This window comes from Cibotium barometz, chromosome 5, assembly GCF_041138505.1.
Source record: "Cibotium barometz isolate CiBa-2024 chromosome 5, ASM4113850v1, whole genome shotgun sequence".
In the NCBI taxonomy this organism is placed as follows: domain Eukaryota; kingdom Viridiplantae; phylum Streptophyta; class Polypodiopsida; order Cyatheales; family Cibotiaceae; genus Cibotium; species Cibotium barometz.
In genome coordinates, this window is record NC_141050.1 from 46,698,598 (window position 1) to 46,723,343 (window position 24,746).

Consider the following 24,746-nt stretch of genomic DNA (forward strand, 5'->3'; position numbering starts at 1 on the left):
GATATCTGCATAAAGAATCCCACAAAGAAGCCCTCATGGCAGAGGTCTGGGAGGCATAGACTGATGCAAACTCAAAAATATCACCAGTATGCATACACCTGAATAGGTAGCAGTACCAGCATAATATATATCATAACCGTGCAAAAAAACCATGTTGTCCAGCCATGGAGTGTTGATTATGCTCTTGCAAACAAACAATATCTGGCTGCATTTTATGTACATAAATCCAGAAAAGCCTCCACTTTGAGACATTGCAGAGGCTCTATACATTGTATGTAAAGCACTTAAGTGTTTGAAGCATGAAAAGGTATGTATAGCAAAGTGTGAGGATAAGAACCATACATCAGAAAGGCTAGGCCTCTGCCTGCATAGGCTGCATGCCTTCATTGCCCATGAAAGACATAGCATTTTCCTCTTCTTCTGAATCACATATGGGGATGCCCTTCTTCAGTACGCCCACCCACTTTTGAAGGATAGGAGCAGAGGCTGAAGTAGAAGTTTGTCCTGGTGAGAGAGAAGAAGCATCCCATTGACGAGATTGAAGGGGGCGTTGCTTCAATACAACCACCTTCTTGGGTTGTTTAAAACCATCCTGATCAATCCCCACAGTTTCCTTCATCTTCTCTTTCCCTTTATCTTTTCCTTTTCCTGCAAGTGCGGGCACCTGATTGACTGATTTTGCATTCTTTGCTCCATTTGTATTTGCTGTCTTGACTTGCAAATTCTCATTCTTTTCCCGTGTCTGGGGTGGCAAGGCATTTGGGGGGGGCTGATGCAGAACCATTGGGCATTCAGAGGCTAGATGCCCAAACTTGTGACAGGCAAAACAAGCACCTGCAAACACACCCCACTTCAATTCAAAATACTTTTTGCCCAATTGCACTCCCTCAACTTCCACCGCAATAGAAGGAGGAGTAGGTATGTCAGTGTCCCAGAGAATGCAGAACCTGTTACGGTTTCCCATGGGGCGTGGTGGACAAATGACCTGTCCCAAGGAAGCAGCCAGGCCAAGTAACTCTTCACGCATCTAATCCGGGAAGTTTGCAACCTCAACCCATACAGGGCAGTGATGCCGTATACGACTTTGATAGTCCTTGTTTGGGAACTAGGGCATAGCATGTACCATTTGCCTCCCATAAAACAGGGGAGAGAACTCAAGAAGCCTCTGCTTGCACGAAGCATCTGATAAATGCACCTCATAAAAGCCTCTGGAAGCAAAATACACTCCCTCTACAAAGCATCCTCCAAGGATGGACTTAATCCACTGCGCGACATCGCTGGCCGCAGGGATTCTTCCTAGAAAGAATATTATAACCGCAGTTTGAGACAACTTTCTGAGAGGGTTTACTAGGGACGGCAACTTCAATTTGTAGGTGACCTCTGGAATCGGTTTGCCCCATTCCTGTCGTGACTGCTGAAAGTCATCCTTAAGGGTATCAAACACATACTGAGCTTCCAACGTAAATGCATCATCTTGTAAAGCCGGCTCTGATAGGCGGCGCTTAGCATCTACAGATCTTTCTTTTCGGGCATATGTACAAACATCTAAAGCTGAAGCCATTGATAGAACCACGGAAAGGGAAAGGCTGTGAAAAGGAACAGGCTGATATTGACAGAAGGAGGCTGTGAGGTTACGAAGGCAAGAAGGAAAGTGGAATAGAACAGTAATGCAGAAAAAGTGCAAGAAAGCGGCAGAGAAAAACTGCAAAAAGACACTATAGAGTTGTGGGAAAAGTAGGGCAGGGAAAGGCTGAATCGTGCAGCAGAGGGCACGAGGCAGGACAGTCCCGGCGATAAAAACCAGGCGCGCGCACACACACTCACACACACACACAGTTGCACCTGGAAGAAAGGAGGACACACCGCAAGAGGGCTGACAGTAGACGCTTGAAACAGGAGAGACGACAAGAGGCTGGATAGGCGAACAGAGAGTGCAGGCAACAGGCGGCACACGGCTGGCGCTGCAGAGGCAGCAAAGGGCAGTAGGCAGCACTGCACGGGCAGCTCTCAGTCAGTCGCGATCTCACACGACGCACTATACACTAACATACAGACACATACACAGAGACATGCACATGTACATACATACGAGCATGCACACACATGTACACACACACACCAACCATGTATCTGCACCCACACACGTGTACAAACTTACACATGCACATATAGAGTAAAACATGATCAGTGAATGTTAAACATGCTTAAAACATAATCACAGTGCTAAAGAAAAGAGGTAAAATACTCAGTCCTGTAACTGCATCCGACCCTTTGGCTAGCGTGTTGGGCTTCCCAGTGACAGTTTGCTTCCCAGGCCAAGGAATACCTTCCTCTTCTCCCGATGATCAGTGGAGCCATTGGCAGAGTGATGGACCCCCCCCCCCCCCCCCCCCCGGCCCCCCTGCTCCCCTCCCCCAACTGTTGCCTTGTCGCTCACATGGGCAGTCAGGATTCCAACCCTTCAAATTTGTATTGCCTCACCACAGTCAGTGCCTCATGTCATATCTATCCCATGCCTTCAGGCCGACCCCATCATTCAGCAAGTGGAGTACTCAAGCCTTCCGGGGCCAATGCTTCATTTGCAGGCACATGGGCCACCTCGCTAGAGCTTGCCCTTGGCACTAGTCTAGAAGATCGCCTCCTCTCTCTCTCTCTCTCTCTCTCTCTCTCTCTCTCTCTCTCTCTCTCTCGCTCTCGCTCTCGCTCTCGCTCTCAGCTCTCTCTCTTCTTTTCCAGACAGTGTATCAGATGTCACATGGTTGTAACTTTGGTCTCATAGGTCACTTTGGCCTTTTGAAGACGTTAATATAACATTTCATTTCTCTCTCTCTCTCTCTCTCTCTCTCTCTCTCTCTCTCTCTCTCTCTCTCTCTCTCTCTCTTTCTCTCTCTCTCTCTCTCTCTCTCCAATCGTCGTTCAGATCCTCACCCCAAGGGGAAGAGAGAGAAAGGCTGTCAGAGAGTGGTGCATCAAGATTCGGCCACTTCCCCGCCGAGATTCCTCTTCCGGTTCTCAATGTCCAGCACGCTAGATGGCCCCACTAAGCCCCTAACGAGCCCCCTTCCTCTCCAATGGATCACTCCTAGCCACACCCTTACCCTGGATTGCGTCTCCCCCTCCTTACTCAAGAGGAGTTGCTAGACTCAGAGTTTGCAGACGACACAATAGCTTACCTATCAAGAGATGTGGGGAATCTCCACAGATTCGCTCAGGCGATCAAGATCTTTCGTCGCACATCAAGAATGCAAATCAACTGGCACAAGTCCTGTGGTTTCTGGGTAGGCTGTACACCCGCCCCGACTTGGCGCCCAATTGAGGCTTTCTAGTGGATCCCGAGGGGCACTCCAATTCGCTATCTTGGATGTCAAGTGGGCATAGATTCATCCGGAAAAGCAACTCGCCCCTCTTCTTCTGAGCATTCGAAAAACCTTTTGTACTGGAGTTCATTGAGGCTCTCCCTAGCTGGCAGAGTGGTGGTGGCGAAGTAGATCCTTCTTGCCACCATGTGGTACATTGTTGGGCCTTCTCCCCAGCATGCACTGGTTAGGTACAGCGGTTGACCGGAACTTCTTATGGGCCGGCAGTGATGCGAAGCTCGCCAAGGCAAAGGTGGCATGGAGAGTGATCATTCATCCGTGATGTAGACAAGTCCTAGGCATCATTGACCCTGCTATTTAGAGTCGTGCCCTGTTGGGCAAGCTGATTGTTAGAGAACTCCTTCCCGGTGGTGAGCCTTGGAAGGACTTCCTCTTGGCCCGGATTTCAGCCCGCACCCCGAGTCTAGGGGGGCCTTGGCCGCAGAGTACCATATGGATCTCCACAAAGATGTGGGCCTGCGGATTTAGCCTTGCCTTTGAGGATAGATTTGTAGCCACTTTACTCCGAGCTTGGGGCCCTTATGCAGCTAGCTCCAGTTGCCTTAGAGGAGCGTCTTCAGCAGCCTTTCATCTGGAACCCCTTGATCCGGTTACCCAATGGGCACATGTTGGGGGCCCAACCTCATGTTTCATGGGGCGCATTCAGCTTAGGACTCGCCACGTCCCTTGGACATTGGCTTGCATACAGGCACTTACCCCGAAGGTTCAGGAGAGAGGCCTGGCAAGGATCCGGAGTAGAGACAGGCTCAGCATCAATATTATCGACTCTGTTATTCCTCCAAGAATGGTTGACACCTATCCCAGACCCGACCCCCCCAGTGCGGCTCGGAGTGTTTACTCGGCATGATATTCTTCCGACAGTCCACGGAGCCGATGAGGGCAGTGGTTTGCTTACTTCTTCTATTTTTCCACATGGCAAATTAGAGAGATCCGAGCTCCCCTTGGAGAATTTCAGTGGATGCATGTTACAGCTGGTGAGGGTTATTGGATTTCAGTCAGGTGAGTGGCACATAGAACATCCGCCGGCCAAGGTGGCTAGGGGGGAGAGATTCTCGCGGCTATGGATATGGGAGAGCCGACCTCTCATGCACCTCCAGTGGGACCCGAGAGAGTGGACTTGGTATGATCCCGCTGATCGGGAGGAGAGTCTCGATCCCCCCTTTTTGTATATACAGCGCGGCTAGGCCGTAGATTCAAATGCCAAAGATTGATGGCACCCCTGCAACTACAGCAGTACATTGGCAGTCACAGGGCCTCTCCCAACGTTTCCTCTCAGATTTTTGGAGGAGGCTCTGGGATAGTTTTCAGCCTCGAAAGATCACCCTCTTTCTTTGGCTGATGGCACACAAGTTCTTGGCAGCTGGCACGTAGCTGTCGACCAAACAACACGTTGTTCCTCCTAAAAAAGCCAAAGAAGCAGCTAAAAAAAACTAAAGAAGGAGCAGTGAAAAGCCCAAAGAACTCTTAGAAATTATTCCTCTTCATGGAGCAACAACGGCAAAAGAAGACGCCAAAAACGCAGAAGAACAACGAGCCAAAGAAGTTGACGTGAGAATGAACGAAGAGCCGAGGACGCTAAACGCAGGACCAAAGAAGATCAAAGACAAGCACACCAAGCTACCGGAGAAAGGCTTGAACGTCAAGCTATGCAACTCCAAAACCAACAGTTGAGAGATTCAAACAAGGCTCAGATGTCTTGAACGACGATGAGGACCGCCTAGCTCCCCGAGCCTTGACCTGCGCCCCTCCGCCTCTGTGGCTGCTTCGCCCCCTCCTTCCTCCGCCTCCCTTCCTCCATCGTTGCGCCCCTCTGCCTTTGTGCCTCCTCCGCCTCACATCCTTCCTCCATCGCCATTCGCCCCTGCCTCTGCCTGCCCTTTTTTGCGTCATCCTTCCTCACTGATCGCCCCTGCCTCTGCCCGCCTTCTTCGCCCTCCAGTTTGCGCTGTTTCACCTCCCCTCCTCTCCTCGCCTTCCCTCCTTCCTCCGCCTCTTCCCTCTGCGCAGCCCTGTTGTGCTGCCCTTCCTCCGCCTTCTTCGCCTTTGCGTCCAGCCATCTCCCCCTTGCTTCCCTTTCCTTTTTTGCTTTTCCCTTTTCCACCCTCCCTTCCTTTCCTCCGCCTCCTTGCCTTCCTCTTCCCCTTGGTTCGGATTGCTCCTCATCCGGGTTCAAGTCAGCCTTTTTCTTCGATTAGCATCATGGCTAATCATTCTCCCTCGGCCAGGCGAACCATTGTTTTTTCTGAAGCCGAGCTTGCGGTCCTCTACGCCGAAATAGAGAAAGACTCCAAAATGACCCTCATCGCCAGAATCTTTGGATCTCACCCATCCCGTCTCCAGGCTCAGGATTGGGTCCTGGCAGCTCTGCCCTCCGACCTCGCTCTACACTTTCAAGATGTCAGGTTGCTTGGAAGAGGTTTCTTCCAAGTGGATTTTGATTCTCAGGATGCAGCCTCAGAGGTTTTGAAGGGCAGCCCTTTGCCATTTGGGCCTGAGGAAGATATTCTTTCTTCCCTACTCCAACTATTTTGACCCTGTTGAGGAAGAGCAGAACCGTTTCTTGATTACTCTCAAATTTCCAGGTCTTCCTCGTGCATATTGGCCCATGTTAGAGGCCATCGGGTCTGCCTTTGGGCTGGTTCTTCAAGTGCCCCCACTTCACGCCTTGCCGACATCTTCTGCCCAGGTGGTCAATGCCTCGGCGGATGCTGTCCCCTTGGTTCTTGCCCGTGACATTGAGCTCTTTGAGGACTATGCTTTGCTTCCGGGCCCTTGTGGCCCTTTGGAGCAATGTATGGAGATTGCAGGTAAACCCGATCATTGCCGGGTTTGTCCCCAACAGGGTCGCTTTGCTCGAGCTTGTCCTCGGGCTCGAGATCGCACGAGGCCTCGTAAGCATGCTTCTCAGGCGCCACCTCCCTTGGTTCCTTCCCGTCCTTCAGTCCGCCAGGTGTGGCAAACTGTCTCGCACGCCCGCCCCCCTAGTGCGATTGATGGGAAGGCCTCCTCGGATCATGTACAGATAGATGATGTTTCTGGTCAGAGTGATGTCTCAGGTGATGCATCTTTGCAGAGAGATGATATCTCAGATCAGGATGATTTTGTTGAGTCCTCTCTACTTGGAGGAGGCGATATGCAGGATGTTCAGGACAGTGGGGATCATGTATTGCAAGATTTTCAGCATGATGCCATTGCCCTTGATGCCCCGCAGGGTGCACAGGTTTCTCGTACATATGCAGGTACTGTGCAGGGCCTCGGACAAGGGCATGTCAGTGGACTTTGCCCCATGGATTTTCCCGTGCTCCAGCATTTTGAGAGGCTGCCCATCGTCTTCTTAGATCGGGGGCCAAACCCTCTTCTCTTCCATGAGAATCGTCTCATGGATTGTTCAGGACCTTAGAGGGCTTCCCACCCGTGGTAGGAAGCGACTTCTAAAGGACCAACTTCACCCTGCTGTTACAGGAGGCTCTATGGATGTGCTTTTGTTGCAGGAACACAAATTGGATAGATCTCAGTGTGGCAAAACTGGTAAGATGCTTTCTAGCCACACCTTCTGGTCCTCGGCAGTTGGGACTGGAGGGGGTGTTTGTATTTCAGTGGCAGCATCTATTATACCTCATGTTATTGGGCACGGTGTTATCATCCCTGCTAGAGCGCAGTGGATCTTGATCATGCATGAGGGTCAGAAATTGGGAATCTTGAATATCTATGCACCGAACGTAAGAGGTGAAAGGGTGGCCTTTTGGGACACCATTACAAATGTCATTCCCCAGGTTGATCATTGGATAGTGGGAGGAGATTTTAATATGCTTGAGCAACCTTCTGACAAGAAGGGTGGACGCGAAGGGGGTTTACACCCTTTGGAGCGAGCCTCATGGGAGAGGTTCATGCTTCCTTTTTTGGCAGGGATTGCTGGACTGAGGATGATTTCCAGAGAAGGCCAGAATCCTTATCTTTCTCTTGGCATAACCGCAGGAGCGGGGATGAGAGCATCTTTGCACGTCTGGACAGGTTTTATGTGGATGATTGGTCCCTGGACAGAGGAGGCACCATTGCTATTATGCCTGGCACCACCAAATCTGATCATTGCCCCGTCGTTTTGTATCTCAGGGAGCCTAGGGCTCGCTCGGCCTCTCCCCGTGTCCGTATCCCTGACTCTCTTTATCTTGATGCTGACATTTCCCTTGAGATCAGAGAGATATGGACATCTTGTGACGGTCCTGATCCTGGTCATAAAATTGCGCTAGCTGTTGAGAGGACCAGCCATAATTATCATAGCACAGCCTTGTCTAAGAAGAAGGAGGCTCTGGACAAGGAGAGAGCTATTACGCGTAGGATTGCTGCTCTTCATAGGGAACATGAAAAGCATCCACATGCGACTTGGATTACAGACCTCTTGACCACAGTTAGAGCAGAGCTGCAGTTAGCCATGGATAGGAGGGCTGAGTTCGCCTTTCATGCGAACGAGGCCTTTTGGACTTTGATGCGTGGCAGATGCAACAAAGAGTTTTTTTCAACACACAAGCCTTTTCATAGCAGGGATTCTGTGAGGTACTTGCAGGACTCACAGGGTGAGGTTCAGATTGAGCCTCATAAGGTGAGGGGTATTGCTTCAGAATTTTATCGGTCTTTGTTGACTGGAGAGGTACCCTCTCCTCAGAGAGATGTGGCACAGCAGAAAATTTGGGAGTGCATGCCCAGGCTCATTACAGATGCTATGTGTTCTTCCCTGGAAGCCCCTTTCTCGAAGGATGAATTCCTTCACGCACTGCATGCTCTTTCCAATGGTTCATGCCTAGGGGATGATGGTCTTTCTCCCGCCTTCTTTATTCTTTTTTGGGATCATATTGGAGATGCTATCACTGTTGCCCTTCAGGAAATGTGGTTGTTGGGTATGATGCCGCCTTACCTCACGGAGGGGCTGATTCACCTTATCCCCAAGAGTGGGGACAAGACTGACAAAAAAAAATGCACGCCCATCACTGTCCTTAGATCTGCATATAAGATCTTAGCTAAAGCCTTGAGTATAATGTTGCAGCCGATTCTCCAAAGGACTATCCACATGATACACAGAATGGGTTCCTCCAAGGAAGGAGTATATTTGATAACATCTTTTCTTTTTGGGAAGCTGTCGAGTGGGCAAAGTCTAGTTAGCAACCTCTTGCCATTCTTTTCTTGATTTTGAAAAAGCTTATGACAGAGTGGATTGGGATTTTTTGGAGGGCACTATGGCACTTATGGGGTTTTCCCAAAACTGGATCAAAGGGGTGTCCTGCCTATACAGGGAGGCTCAAAGCACTGTCTTAGCTTGTGGGGGGCACAGCGAGCGTTTTCAGATTTCCCGTTCGGTCAGGCAAGGTTGTCCCCTCGCCCCTTTATTGTACCTCATTGTAGCTGAGGCTATGAGCAGGTTTCTTCGGCTGCCCCTGGTGTTGTGGGTCTCAAGCTGCCTTTATGCATAGAGGAAGAGTTTTTGGACTCTCCGTTAAGTGCTACTATCGATCGGCATAAGTCAGTTGGTTTTTGGATAGTGATTCTCCTCTTGCAGATTGGGGTACAGATGTTGGTTTTACTTGGATTGAGAGAGGATGCTCTGCCCGATACCTTGAATGTCAGGTGGGTGTTGACATCTCCCCTGCACAACAGTTTGCTCTAGTGCTCTTAAGCATTAAAAGCAAACTTCATCACTAGAGTAGGAGGAGGCTCGACTTGGCCTCTAGAGCTTTGGTGGTTAACCATGTTTTGCTAGCCACAACTTGGTTTATCGCTTCATGCTGGATTTTTCATAAGGGCTGCATTGGCCAGCTTCGTCGCCTTATTCGGAACTTTCTTTGGTCAGGGCTTGATGGAAATGCACACACCAGGGCTAGAGTTGCTTGGGCAACCATTATCAGGCCTAAGCAGGAAGGGGGATTGAATATCATTGACCCTCAAGTTCAATGTAAGGCTTTGCTTTGTCAGCTGGTTGTTAGGGGCTTTCTTCCGGGCACTGAGCCGTGGAAGGACTTTCTCATGCAGCAGATCACGAAGTGTCTCCCTGTTCACGGAGGTGACTGGACTCTCACGTCACGCTTTATTTTTTCGGATGCAGTTCACCGCTCCCCTTCATCCCCCCTGGTTAGGTCCCTCCTACGGGCCTGGGACTGGCTGAGGAGTTTTTTGGTACACATCCCCCCGCGTTCAGCGGAGGAAGTTAACCGGCAACCCATTCTGTGGAATGATTTGATCTTAGATGTGCATGGTAGGCCTCTTGTGGCAGCTATGCATATTCTTTGGGTTGGCTGGGAGACCCTATGCCCCACAGTGCTGGCTTGGAAGAGGTTTCAAAGCCTCACCGAGGTACAGAGATTGGATTTCACGCAGCATTTGAGAGGCTCTAGCCGAAGGATTGCACAGATTGATGCAGCCATTCCCAACCACTGGATTACTGGATCTTTCTTGAAAGGCCGTCATCATTCTTGGTTTGGGGTTTTTTCTTGGACAGGTGTTCCTCTTTAGGTTATGGGTCTCCCCTTGCCAAGGGAGGATGATGTACCGGTCTTTTTTTTTTGTACAGGATGGATGGCAGCTTGAGGCCCCCAAGATTCGTCCTGTCAGAGTTGTTAGCAGGTTAGGGAAGCACGTCTTTGTTGACCCCCCCCCCCCCCCCCCCCCCCCCCCCCCCCAGGATGATCACAGATAGTGTTAGCCTTTGGTTGTATGGTGTCTGCCCTATCAGACATTTGCATTGGGACCCTGGTGAGTGGGAGTGGAAGGATGCTTGTAACCCCGGTGAGTGGGAGTGGAAGCATGCCTTTTTTCAGTTATACGGTGCGGAATGCCAGACATCTTATCTTGGGACACATTCAGAGTGTCCCTACTCTTAGAACACATTGGGAATCTTATGGTATTTCGACTAACATTCAGAGGGTTTTTTGGCGGATATTGTGGCCTTCTTATAGGAAGCCACAGATTTCCTCCTTTATGTGGGTTTCTCTTCATGGTGGTCTGGCCACCAATCAGTGGAGGTCTGTTACTCGTGCTTGCCCAGCATGCCCTAGATGTGCAGGAGTTTCGAAGTCAGTTTACCATTGTTTATGGGAATGCAGGGAAGCACAAAGGGTTTGGTCTACGATTGCACACCTCTTTGGTAGGATTAAGAGGGATGCTATCATTTCTTTTGGTTCTATCATTTGGTTGACACAGTCGAGGCCTCAGCTGAGATTCGAGGGGACTGACAAGAGCTTGGCCATTATGGTTAGGCAAGGAGTTGCTCGGCAGTGTTGTCTTCAAGATTTGCCACTTTCACACTTTGTCTCTCCAGCACAGAGGTTAGACAGCTCTTGGGAGATTATTGCTAGCATCTCAGCCTGGAATATCTGGAAGGCTAGATGCACCGAGGCCTTTGAGGGTACTCCCGTTCTTGTTTCTCAGTGTCGTTGCAGGATTTGGAGTGATATTATTCACACCATCATGGCTACCTCGGCTTGAATTCAAGGATCTTCGAGGGCTGCACGGAGAGGAAGCGCGCCCAGTTTATGAGAGAGTGGGACATTCGTATCTTTTTCACGTCCTCTCATTCAGGACCCTATTGGCAGCACAGGGCTCCTGATTGGTTGAGATCACCTTACTTGGTGTGAAATCTCCATTTTGTAAAAAAATTTCATACTTAATAGAAGTCTCGTTTCTGGAAAGAAAAAAAAAACTAGGAGGTTATAGCCGCTATGCAGGCGAATGTGTTCTCTGTTCTCTCTACACTGGTGAACCAAAGAGCAAGTTCCTCCACGACCCCAACCACCACCGTTATATGAGCTCAACTGAACTTCAGTAAGTATGATGATAAATATGATCATGTTACAGTAATGCAATTCATTCATCAGTTTGTAGCATATTTTCCATTGGCTAAGCTTTCAGATCCTCAAGATTGAGTCCAGCTGGCGGCCCCTCACCTTTCTGGCGAAGAAGTCAGTTGGTGGCAGCATAAGTCCCGTCTACATGTAGACCCATTCACAAGGGCTCCGCAATATGTATGGGATACCTTTGTGTCTGACCTAAAGAAACAGTTTCTCCCTCCATAGTACACGACCAACCTTGAGGATCAGTTTTACAAACTCTCCCAAAATGGGGAACCCGTGCTGACACTCTCTAATAAAGTAATCACGTCAACACAACCGTTAGGTATATCCAAGAAGAATGAATTGGAACAATTTGTTCAAGGTTTGGATTCTAACATTAGGCTTACCGTATGTAATTTTGAGCTACAATCCTATGACAGGGCTCTCACTCTCAAGAAATGATGCTGAACGAAGGTAAGCCCAAGCAACTTCAAGCTAGCTCCAAACCCCAGCAACAATCAGCCACTACCCAATAGTCATCATCTCAAGGGGGGAAGGGAGCTCAAATAGGAAGGACACTAAGAAAGAATCCCAAATCACCTCAAGAGGCAAGAAGGATAAAACCTTCATGCCTAAGACAACACCTGAGGAAAAGGCGAAGGAGGGCATCACTGGTGGATATCTCCAACCAGAAGGGCAAACACAATATAAGAGGGAGAACGGATGTTTCTTTGACCACGCCGTGGGGCATGGTAAGAAAGATTGTACCAAGTGGCAGACTGCACAAGATGCCAAAGCCTCTGCCTCCACAGTAGCTACATCTACGCCTCCCCATCAACCACCACCAACGTGATCCAACTCTTACCCCACTTACATGCAATACCGACACTGGTATTTGACAATAAGCAGCACATTGAAGTTCAGAAGCAAAAGAAAGCCTTCATTCGTGCTTGTGGCACAGCAAAGGAACAACAGTGTATCGTTCTCTTTGATATGGGCATCTCTGAGGATGCCACTTCTCCTCAGTTGGCTAAGAAGATGAGTTGGACACTTGTACCCCATCATCTGACATGGATAGGTTCACACCCAATCTTCCCACCCACATATCTCAAAAAGCTCAACAATTCTCATTTATGGTTCAGAAGGCCACATTTCAGAGAGACTACATTGTCTCACCTCTTTGGGGTGTGATATGATTCTCGGCATTCAATGGTTTAGGAATTATGCATCCATTCTTGAATGGAGATAGGAGACTTTCACTATTGTTGATCGTGTTCTTGAGCCTATCCTATCTCACAACGAAAGGAGCATTCCAGGTATTCCCCTCATCTCACACATCCAAGCCCAACGAGCTATCAGAAAAGGAGTCGAGTGCACATTGATTTATGTCCGTCGCCAGCAGTCTGTTGTTCAATCAACCACCCCATTAAGGCTAAAGCTAGATGATCTCCTAGCACAGTTTCAGGACATCATGGTAAAGGATGATCTCCCGCCGCAACTCCCACCCAATCGTTTTGAGGATCATCACATTGAGTTGCTCCCCTAGACAGAACCACCCAGTAAGTTCCCCTATCGCCTTTCTGAGGCTTTGGAGGGGAACTGTAGCGGCAGCTTTTCCAATTATTCCAAGTTGGATTTATCCGGCATTCATTCTTGCCCTTTGTTGCGCCTATCTTGTTTGTGCAAAAGAAAGACAAGACTGCACGATTATGCGTCACTTGTAGGGCTCTTAACAAGCTCACAGTGAAGAACAGGTTCCCAACGCCCACGATTCAGTATGTCCTTGAGCAACTCAACGGTGCAAAGTTCTTTTCGAAGATAGACCTCAAGAGTGGCTATCATCAGGTTCAGATCTTTACGGCTAACATTCCAAAAACAGCCTTCAAGACTAAATGTGGCCATTACCAGTTCATGGTGATTCCATTCGGTCTCAACAATGCACCGACCACATTTAACAAGATGATATCTCGGGTATTTGTGGAGCTCATAGGAAAGTATAGTTATCTTTTCAAGCAACATGAGCGGGATGTCGAAAAGCTCTTGCAACTTTTGCGAGACAATGCGTTCTACATCAATGCGAACAAGACAGAATTTGGAGTAGAAGAAATACATTATTTGGGATATGTTACCAGTGCAGCCGGGATTAGCCTCGACCCTCAAAAGGTGAGGCAATTCTCGAATGGGATGTTCCCAAGAAGGCTCAAGAGATCCGATCTTTTGTAGGTCTCTCCCAAGCATGCAGTTCCCATATGGACAAGTTTTCCGACCTTGCAGCACCTCTTACAGATTTGCTCAAGGACATGAAGATGCGTCTACAGAAGGTGCCCATCATGGCCAAAGCTGTTGAGGCATTTCATGCAATGAAAAAAGTTTCCTTTGAGTCTTCGGTTCTTGAATTGGCTGCATGGGATGATCCTTTTCAGGTGACAACCTATTGCATGCTACATTGGTATCAGAGCATGTCTAGGTTGTTCCTAGCAAAAGCTTTAGATCAATGCTAGGGTTTGCATGTAAATCAAAAAATTAGGGTCTATATTTTAAGGTTTGCAAGGAAATTAGGGTTTGCGTTTCTGCATTAAATCAGTCTTCTTGTATTAGCTTTTTGCTCATTGTCAGCATAGTATAGTACTAGAAAGTCTAGATTTCAGTCTAGCGTGATTCTAGGGTGTTTAGGATGCATGTAGAGGTTTAGGTTTAGGGTTTTCGGGCTGATTATAGAAGAAAAACAACAAGCAATTCTTCATGGAAACCATGGAGGATGTTTGGGCTTTGATAAAAAGGCAAAGTGAAGCTAATTGAGCAAGGATCGAATAGGCATCCCATGAAAATGCAAAGATTTACCAACAAGCATGTGAAGACCTAGATCCCCAGAGGGAAGAATGTGAAGAAGAAGTGAGACAAGGAGAAGAAAAGTATTGGATAGAAATAAAGAAGCTTTCCGCCATGATGAGTCAAGGTACGGAAGCAAGTATGGTAAAGAAGGATAAGTGTACCATACTAGATGACCAAGGACAAAAGTATACCAAAGAGGCACTAGAAATCATGTCGTATCCGCAGGTCGAGGTTAACCAAGAGGTGTAATTGTTCGAGCATGCAAAGCCACAAATAGTTCCAGATTCCATGCGAGTTCCCGAGATCATCATAGCCATTGAGAAGGTGACAGTTCGTGAGGTTCCCACAATGATCTCCAAATCCATTGACGAGGAGGAGAAGATAAGTACTTTAGTTTATAAGGTTTTCATGGAGTCTACCATGCCAATAGAGCTTCTAGAGGAAAAGGGGCTTGTTCAATTCCCCACAAATTCCGAGGAAATAGTGGTGGAGACACCATATGGGAGATCCAGTCCACACTCGAATCGGCATGGAGCAAAGGTGCATCATGTGCACCCCAACTCCAACTTTAGCACAAGCGGATGTCACGTGGACACCTTACTCCGGTGCCACATAGACATGACTATTCCTCAGCCACCTTGAGGGCAAAGTTAGAGGTCGTATTTGGAGCCATTTTGGTGGCGATATAGGTGCTCGGAGATACCCAAGACATGCACCAATGGTGGGGACATATTATAGGCACAATATTAACACATTTTATGACATCTTTGATGACTTTTTATGGCCCAAAAGGTCACAACCGACCTGATTACAAGTTGCTACAGAAATCCCTCTATAAAGGCAAGTCATGGGCTAATCTTAGCATTCAAAGACGTAGTTGCAGAGCCAAGACCAAGGGCATGCAATCTAACAATTTGGATCAGCCAAGTAAATCTCCAAATCAGCATTTTCTATTAATGCATAGAGGGGGACAGTAAGCATTAGTTCAAGCATAGTATTCATAATCTAGATCTACATTGGATCTATAACAATCATTGTAATTACTCATTCATTCAGTAATATATACAAGTTGTAACATGCAGCAGAAGTATTTGTAATTAAGGATCCTGTCACAAAATTCTCACACCGTCTTCTGTATCCTAAGTTTCGCAAGTTTAGCAATCCACTTTATGACTTCAAACTTTAAGAGATTTGAGAGAGAGGGAGATAGAAATTGTACACCGTATGGGGTCCCGAATTACCCACTAAAGGGCTCCCTATCCCGTTACCGGAATAGTATTTGCTTTATTACTTTGAAGAGATGGATTGTGGACTGACGATAAGCCAAACACAAAATCTCAGAGGACCAAAAAGTCAAGCTGAACTGTACACGGTTGTAGAAGCACCAATGATGACCAATCTCGAGCCTATGCACTCTTCCCAATGGATGTAGGAAGGCTGCAAATATGAGACTGAGATAGGGGCTGATTGGGACTGTTCTAGGCTATGTATGAATGCTGAAAATGAGTATGAATGCTGAGTTTTACCTTCACCAAGTGGTTGTAGCAAAACGATGCATATAAGGATGCTAAAAACTGTATGTATGCTGAAAACGAAAGGTGATCTGCAGGGCTGAATGCTGTAGATCCTGCGTTTTGCTGAATGAAGGCTGAATGCTCAAGCGTTGATGCTCCTATATGCTGATGGATGAAACGCTGATGGCTGATAGGCTGAATTCTCCAATCGCTTATGCTCTTTGGGCTGAAGGCTCCAAGTTGAGGTCTTCTAGGCTGAATATGATATGAATGATGGAATGGTGAAATGCTCAACTATTTATATGGACTCTAGATGCTAGTCGGTTGGGGCTGAAGGGCTGGCCGACTACATCTTGTCGTCGATAAATGGATAAATAATGTTAAAATGCCAATTAAATGCTATAAATTATTGGAATAATACTGAGTAATATTATGATGCTTCTACAATGATCTAGATGGCCTACATGCATATGGGATGAATGATATGCATAAATGCACACATGTCCAGATGCAAACTCCGAGGCTTCTATTGACTCTACATGCATGAATGTATCTCTTCAAGTGGGTTAAGGGACTTGGACTAACTGACTAACTGTCTAAGGCTGAGAACTGACCTACGTAGCTCGTGCATGACTTATCCTGGACTGAGGATTACAATGGGGTCACGGTGTATGACAATTATCATCCTAAAGGGTGCAATGTTGCACTGATGATGATGAGCCATCTCACCATACACTACAATGCAGAGTGCATGTGACACGAGTAGTAGGTTCGGTAAAGAGTCTCTCTCTTCTCTACTTCTCTATGTCATGAGCATGTGTTTAGCATTAATCTTTGATCTTTGCGATAATAATCATTAAGAACACTTCTGTGAGAATATGTGAATATGAAGCGGAAGCAAATAGAGATCACACAAGAGAGAGAGGACAGCCAAGAGAAACCCAACACTTGAGCCAAGAACTGAAAAGTATTGAATTATATTGAATGAATTATGAAGGCACAATGGCCGCCATGCTTATATACATACATCTCATGTAAAGCAGTTGGCCAATAGCACTAAAGAACAAATTTCCATAACTCATAAAAATGCCTAAAATGGCCTTAAAAATATAAAAAAAATCCCTAAAAATATCAGATAAATATCTAGATAAAAAGAAGTAAAAGAGAGCTGGAGATGACATGTCCAACACCTCCTCTCAGCTCCAGCACAGGGATCCGACACCCATACGCGTAAGGAGCTGATCAATAGTATCTTGAGAAAGAGGTTTGGTGAAGAGATAAGCAAAGTTGTCTAGAGAAGGACAATACTCCAATGTAATGATGCGTCGACGAAAAGCTCACGAACGAAGTGAAAGTGGACCTCAATATGTTTGGTCCTACCATTGAAGGATGAAGTCTGAGCCAACGCCAAGGCACTTTGGCTATCCGTAAGAATACGAATCGGATGATCCGAGAGTACATCAAGATTGCTCAATATATGGAACAACCATAACAACGCACAGCACATATCCAAATAAGCAACGTACTCAGCCTCAGTAGAAGATAATGAAATTGTATTCTGCTTCTTAAATCTCCAACGAAATAAGATCGGAACCAAGAATAAAACAATAACCAGAAGTGGATCGTCAAGTATCCTGAATACCTGTCCAATCAGCATCAAAGTATCCAACAAGCTCACTGCCTCCTCTCAAAGAGAGACCATAGTCCAAGGTACCGAATAAGTATCGAAGAACCCTCAAAGCAGCCTTCCAATGAGTATGTCGAGAAGCGGAAGAGAGAATCAAAAACATTGGTTTCCAGCCATCCTGGAATCTTGGGGGAAATCCTCCATTGCACAGGAGCAAGACGAACAGAAGAAGCCACGGAAGGAGGAAGTGGGGGTGGAGAGGTAGGGGGTAAAGAAGTTGCTAGTGAAGAAGCAAGTGGTGGAGTTGGGGTGGCCAAGGAAGGAGGAGGGACCTCGATGGAAAGCTCAGGATGAGAGCGAGAATCATCTAAGAGTTCAATAAAGTGAACATCGCAAGAAATCACCAAGGATCGTGACTTCGATCCCATAATCTGCAAGCTTTGGAATGAGAGCTATATCCAAGGAGTTTGCACTTCGTCGACTTGGGATCAAATTTGGATCCCTCAGAATCACGGATATGACCATGGACATCACAACCAAAAACCCTAAAATGAGAGACAGAAGGTTTTTGTCCAGAGTCATATGAGAAACCGCCTTTCTAGGAGAACAGTTGATGATATAAACAGTAGTGCTCACAAATTCTCCCCAGAAAAAGGAGGGAGATCAGAAGAAGAAAGCATGAAACGGGCCATCTCCTGTGCAGTCGTGACTCGTGTTCTTGCATTCAACCACACCATTGTGCTGAGGTGTGAGGTATGTAAAATTAATGACTTATATCTTCTTGTGAGAAAAAATTATGGAAGGCTTTGGACTTGAATTCTCCTCCATTTTCGGAGTGGACCTGTCGAACCTTCTGTGTGGTTGCACTCTCGACCAAAGTCACCCACTCTTGGAAGCGAGAGAAAGCTGCGCTTTTTTTGCCAAGAGATAACTCAAACTTTGCTTGAGTAATCATCAATATAAAGCATAAAGTACCTCGTTCCTCGTTGGGTAGTAGTCCGGATGGGGCCACAGAGATCCATATGAATGAGCTCCAAAATATGAGAAGCCCGATGAGTAGCCTCGTGAGGAAAGGCATGTCCGTGTTGCTTGCCATGAAGACAAGCCACACAAGTGGAGTGGGAGGGTTTTAGTGGTGGAAGACCCTTGACCGTCTACTAAGAAGACAGGAGGTGCAGAGAAGTATAGTTCATATGCCCGTAGCGAGCATGTCACAAATCTATATCCACATGAGCTATCAAGGCATGATAGCTGTGAACAAGTTGCAAGAGATGAGAGTGTGACTCACTCAAAGAGCCACCAAAATCCTTCAACCAATAAAGACCGCCTCTCAACTTCCCAAGGAATCCATCTTAGATGAAACCAATTATCTTGATTGGGCACTACAGATGAAGACTCTCCTTCGGTATCATTGGCTGTGGGGTATTGTTTTTGGTACAGATGCCTCTCCCGATGCTACTTCTCCTCAGGCTGCGATTGATGCTTGGGCTGGCAAAGATGCAAGGGCTCATGCCTTTATCTTATTTAATATAAAACCCTCTATTGCTCGTCAATTTCATGACAATGATGAGGAAATGGTAGAAGAATTGTGGGATACCATCCAGAGGTGGTATCACCGTGAAAAATTTGCTCAGAAGGTAGCTTTGGTCTCTTTGGGAGCAAAGCTATCGACGAGGACTTTGTCAATCGGCTCCTTGCTAAATTGCCCAAGACTTTCTCTGCTTTTTGTGATACTATATCACTTCTTCCTTCTACTCTGATCTACATACCATTGTCGGCATGCTTCAGGATAGGGCCATGAGAAAGAAGAACGGCCGGGGTACTTCCGAGACCCTTCTTGAAGCTAAGGGCAAAAGCAAATGGCAGTCCAGGGTTTCCATGAGCAACAAAGGTGACTCCAAATCTGCCAACAATCGCTCTCACAAGGAGCTTACTTTATTGTGGTCTCAAGTCACAATGAGCCTGATTGTCGCAGTAAGAAGAGAGAAGGTGGTTCTGCTAAGAAACCTCCCCAATCAAACCTCTTCATTCACCAACCAAACTCAAAAATCCTCTTCCAATAAGGAGATTGTCTTCATCAGTATTGAGGAGACTCTCCTGTTCCTTCCACCTCACATCTTACAGATTGGGTGGTTGATAGTGGGTGTACTACTCACATGACTCCTGACAGGACCATTCTTCATAACATTCATCCTAGCTCTTTGATGGTGTCCATTGGTGATGCTTCCAACTTCGAAGGCCTCTTTGGTTGGTAATGTGTGACTTAACTCTACATCGGGCCAGCCTTCTACCATTCGGGATGTGATCCATGTTCCCAAGCTCTCCAACATTCTCCTGTCAAATTTTCGGATTGCAGAGAACGGAGATGGTGTCTACTTCGACAGTTCTATCCTTGAGATCATTGAGCAACAGCAAGCTGTCTCTGCACTCAAGCAACATCATGGATCTAAGAGACATTCGATGAATGTAACTTGCCATTTTTGCTCACTCGTTTGTTGAGCAAATAGAGATCACACTTGAGAGAGTAGACAGCCAAGAGAGATCCAACACTCAGCCAAAAACTAACTTTTTTTGAATTGTATTGAATCAATTACGAAGGCACAATGGCCATGCTTATATACATCTCGTGTAGAGCATTCGGTTAGTGGCACTGGAGGACAAATGTCCATGACTGATAAAAATGCCTAAAATAAGCCTTAAAAATATGGGGAAAATCCCTAAGAATATCAGATAAAAATCTGGATAAAAAGTGCCATAAAATGAAGTAAAAGAGAGCTAGAGATGACATGTCCAAGAGCTTCCGCATAGTAGTCATGTTACAATTCATGAAGGGATTGCAATGACTCAATGGAGATAGGTCTTTGCAGTGAGCCCCTCATGCACACGGTGTTGTCATGCTTTTGAAAGAGAGACAATACGAAGTGTGGAATCACATAGGCAGAACGTATTAAATTAAATGAGTATAAAGAACAAAGCACTAGAGATCGATTAAGTTGAATAAGACTCACTAACAGAAGTGGACTGAATAGTATTGTGAATTAAGCACAATGGAGTATGATTAGCCAACATCTAATGACTGATTTGCCTAGTATATAGTACTAAACCTATGTTACCAACCTAGGTGCTATGTTGGTACGTGAATATCTCTAATCACACCTGCTATGACTCTCTGCTAACTAAAGTGGACTAAAGTGGCCTCTAATGATGGAGTTGATTTCGTCCATGTTTGGGCTGCCGTTTCTTGCTTGCTTGGTATGTCCCGCTCATTTGGTTATATCACTTGGGGATCTTTTGCATGGCGGACTTAGTCTAGACCGTAGGTTTTCTGTGAGAGCTCTGCCTATATTCTGGCCTATCAAGATTCATGGTCATTCTTTTAGGTTTTGCACAATTTCTATTTTCAGGTCATTTCATGCTCGTATTGATACTTGTTGGAAAAGCAGCTTGGATGGACAAAACTCAGATTCTACCTCACACCCTTTCCTGTATCCAAACTAGTATTGTGCATACACGTGAGGCATTTAGTCAAAAATACAGGATTTGAAGAGGAGCTTCCTTAGAGAACAGAAAGACTGGCCACTCTTTCTGACTCTTTCTCTGGCTTATCATGGTGTTCCTTTCATTAAAACAATAGAGATAAAAACAGTAGTACTACTAACATGACAGGTTTTGTATATCCCACACAATTCAGCCAGAAGATAGTCGCTGTTGTGTTTTATTGTAGAGGGTTATATATTATATTGAAGGTATCCATGTTCATACACATGCCCCTTGTGAGCAGCATGGGGACAGTGGCCCGCTAACTAGTCACATTCAGTTTTCAATGATCCTTAACTCTCATTCCCTTTCTCTTGGCTGAAATTAAAAAGAGCACATTTACATGCTAGGCTGTAATGCTTAACAACATTGTGCTCACTCACTTACCCTTTCAAAAATTCTGTTGAAGTCACCCGTTCAATATCCTCTGTCTTGATTGTTAGTAACATTCTCGAAAAATCCTTCTCTTTGTCACAAGTAAATTCTGCAGTTGAGGAGTCTCTAACATCACGTTGACAACTGGTGCCATCATGTGGTTGTAGGTAACTGGTGCCACCTGCTGCTGCAGGTGAAGCAGCAACAGTTGTGGAACCGTCAACCTGCATTCAAAAACAAGAGTATGATGCCTGAGTAGATCTTTTCAGATTCTTTCTTATTTTTTACAAGCCAAGCAAGGAATATTTTGGAAAAAGTAATTTCAGCACACATTTCCAAAAAGAAGCGCACAATCTTTCTTGACTTACAAACTAACACCCACCACAAATAGGTATGCACAAGAATGCATGTGTAGTATACACATAAGGCTTGTGACACATACACTTCTTCTTGTAGGTCACCATTAAGAAATCCTATCTTTATGTCCAACTGATGCATCCGCAATCCTTTCAATGTAGCCAATCCTTTTAATGCAGTAACTGTCCAGATAGTGGTCATATGGGAAGTGGGGGCAAAGGATTCTTCATAATCTGTCCCAAGACAGCCTTGGAGTAGAGAGATGAGGGTGGACAGAACCAAAGGGGGGAGGGAGCAGATTCTGGAGGGAGGCGAGACAAGGTCGAAAGCCAGAAAGGGGGATGTGGCAGGAGTCCGAGGAGCAATGTCGACAAAGACCGGTGATCGTGAAGGCTATACACTGGCGGAGGACAGAGAGGGGAGCTCCGAGTGGAGAACAGAGTGTTGTGGAGGTCAATGCACCAAATCAGAGATTGTACAACCGGAGCTTGGACAAGCACATGCATTTAAACTACACAAGTATCCAAAGTTGCAGAGATTGATCTTAGCTCTGCAGGTGTTTGACATGAGTTTCATTACAAAGGATAGTGTCAGGGCACACACGGCAGATCTGTTAACATACAGGGAGATGCAGGTCAGACCCAAGACAATCAAGGATGTAGACAAGTGGTTCCAAGCCATAGTCTGCATAAGGAGTTGTAAGATGCAAAAGGAACCATGTATTTTGATGGAGCTTTCAAGAAGAGTTTGGGCAGAGGTGGGAAGGATATGTGTTTATGAATGCACAAGGACAAGAGGCATGGTGTGGATGCCAAGAAATAAAGGTGAAAAGTAACAATGAAGCTGAATACAGCAGCTTGTGCTGGGGTTTAAACTTTAGAAGAGTGTAAAAAGAGGAAAATCAGAAGGTTAATCATAAAGGGTGATGCCTTGTTGGTCATCAGACAAGTACAAGGGGTTTTAAAGTGAACAAGAACGAGTTGAAGCAGTTATTCTTCAGAGTTAGGAGGTTGCTTGAGAGATTTCAAGCTGTCCAGATTTCGCATGTATCCAGGGCACAGAATCAAAGAGCTCATGAGCTGGCTGAGCAAGTATTGATCCCAGTTGTACATGGTGTAAAACTTCAAGAGCCATTGTATCAAGGGAGAGAGACTTTACATGAAGAAGAGCATGTCCTATTGACAAAAGAGGTCTGAATGCGTCAAATAGGCAAGCAATAGCTAAGAGGGCCATGAGGTATGTACTGATAGGGGAACAACTATATCACAAGGACTCAGATGGGATTCTAAGGAGAGTACTATATCATGATGAGATACAGCCATGGTTAGCAGCATGTCATGAGGAAGGCTGTGGAGGACACTATGGAACACATATCACCAGAAGAAAGGTCTTAGGAGCTCAACTGATGTGGCCAAGCATGAACAGGGACATCACCCATTGGTGTAGAGGCTGTACAGAATGTCAAACCTTCCAAAAAAATAGATGTTGCTGCCAGATCCCATGCAACATGTCATGAGTTATGGGGCATTTGAGAAATGGGGGGTAGATGTCATTGGACCTCTTCCAAGATCCAAGAACAAGAAGTTCTACATCATCACTGCAGTAGACTATTTGACTAGATGGCCAGAGGCAAGGACAACCAGTAAAGCAGATGCAAGGCATGTAAGTCAATTTCTATTTGAGATGATTTGCTGCAGATTTGGGGTTCCCTTGGAATTAATGACAGATCAAGGAAGGGAGTTTAGAGCCAGTTTGATTAAGGATTTGACCAAGTTGTTGCACATCAAACACAGATTCACTACACCCTACCGCCCTCAGCGCAATGGGTTGGTAGAGAGCTTCAATGGGGTTTTACAGAGGCTACTATTGATCTTGTAGAGGATCGGGATCTGTATCTGGATAGAGCATTATCGGCTTATAGGGTTTCAGAGAAGCATGCAACACGTTTCACACCCTTATGTTTGGTTTATGGGGAGGACTGTGTTTTACCTGTCAATATCATGTTGCCATCTCCGAATTTCATGCTGCAGCATGGTGTGGAACAAGAGGAGCAAGAGGGGAACAAATGGACCAAGCTGCATGTTCTTTTGCCGGACAGAAACAAAGAAATCAAATGGTATGAAGAGGTAAGTCAGAAGAGGATAGAGAGGTTCAATGAGAGACTAGCGAACAAGGGTTTGACAGAGGGCATGTTGGTTTTAGATATAACAGTGCTTTGGACAGCACTTTTCAGACCAAGTTCAGGATTAGATGGGAAGGGCCCTATGTCATACATCAAACCTTCTCTAATGGAAGCTACCAGCTCAAGGACCTAGATGGCAGATTGCCTGCCAATAGAGTTAATGGTCTGAGGTTAAGGCCCTATCATATCAGGATCATGTGAGGTATATAGGGTGGTGGAACACTTGTTCAAATGTTCCACTTTCGGGTTGGGCAAATGTGAGGGGAAATTCGGTGATGCCTGCAAGAGGGATCAGAGCCCCAACAGGAAGCCCATGGTAGGTGTAAATATGAAAGAAAGCAGCTACAGGTAGCCATTAGATCCTTATGATCTGGTGTTTGATAGTAGACGACTGAAATGTATGTAGAGGGTAGTGAAAATAAGTTGTGGCTGAAGATGTTCATGATGATGATACATGATCACCTACGTCTGACATCCACATGCTGTCTGTTCATATGGTAGCATGGGTTTGTTGGGAGTACAAGTCTGAGAGAGCATGGCTGTAAATAGTCATAACATGTCTATGATGTAGAGATGAATAGGAAATAAGAGAATGTATATATGATGGGGTTGAGAATGACCCATGGATCAATGCATCATAGGGATTATGCACTAGTATGTGTACCTAATGTCCATGTAAGCGTCCACTTGGCTGCATGGGAAGGTGTCCCTAGTCGGGGAAGAGAAAAAATGGCTAGTTGAAAATAAGTTGTGGGTGGTTGATAAAGTGGGACTGCATGGTACACAGCAGGTGGGGACAGGGGAAAAAACCGTCGAATTGGGGTTCCACACAGAGCAGAGAGAGCATGTTGGCTGGAAGATTAGAGAAGACACACAGAGCAGAGAGGAGAGAGAGCTGAGGTGCTGAAAGGACACGGAGTTGGGCAACAGAGGAGGATGAATTGAGTTTCAGAAGGCTGAATTAATATCAGAGGTTGTGGTTGGGAGTTGCAGACCTTTGTTGGATAGTTTGGGTCTGTAGGATTCTGAACTAGAGCAGAGGTGGATGTACAGATTGAGTCCCAAGTGAATTGGGGAGTCGTAGCATCTGGGGCATCTACTCTGTTAGAACATGGTTCTTCTCTAGACCTT

The 24,746-nt window shown here is 46.2% G+C and overlaps 1 protein-coding gene across 5 annotated transcripts in view; it reads right to left on the minus strand.

Moving 5' to 3' along the window:
* Positions 1–24,746, minus strand: part of LOC147638563 (ATP-dependent DNA helicase SRS2-like protein At4g25120) — a 157,653-nt gene that overhangs the window by 23,018 nt on the left and 109,889 nt on the right. For 4 of the 5 annotated variants that reach the window (XR_015265915.1, XR_015265916.1, XM_086798477.1 and 1 more), the window contains one exon: positions 21,089–21,300. Coding sequence is in view for 2 of the 5 variants with exons in the window: in XM_086798477.1 (XP_086654603.1) it covers positions 21,089–21,300 (212 nt within the window). In the remaining 3 variants the exon portion in view is untranslated. Of the gene's footprint in view, positions 1–21,088; positions 21,301–24,746 lie in introns of those variants that run through there. The other variant, XR_015265917.1, reaches the window with a different exon arrangement.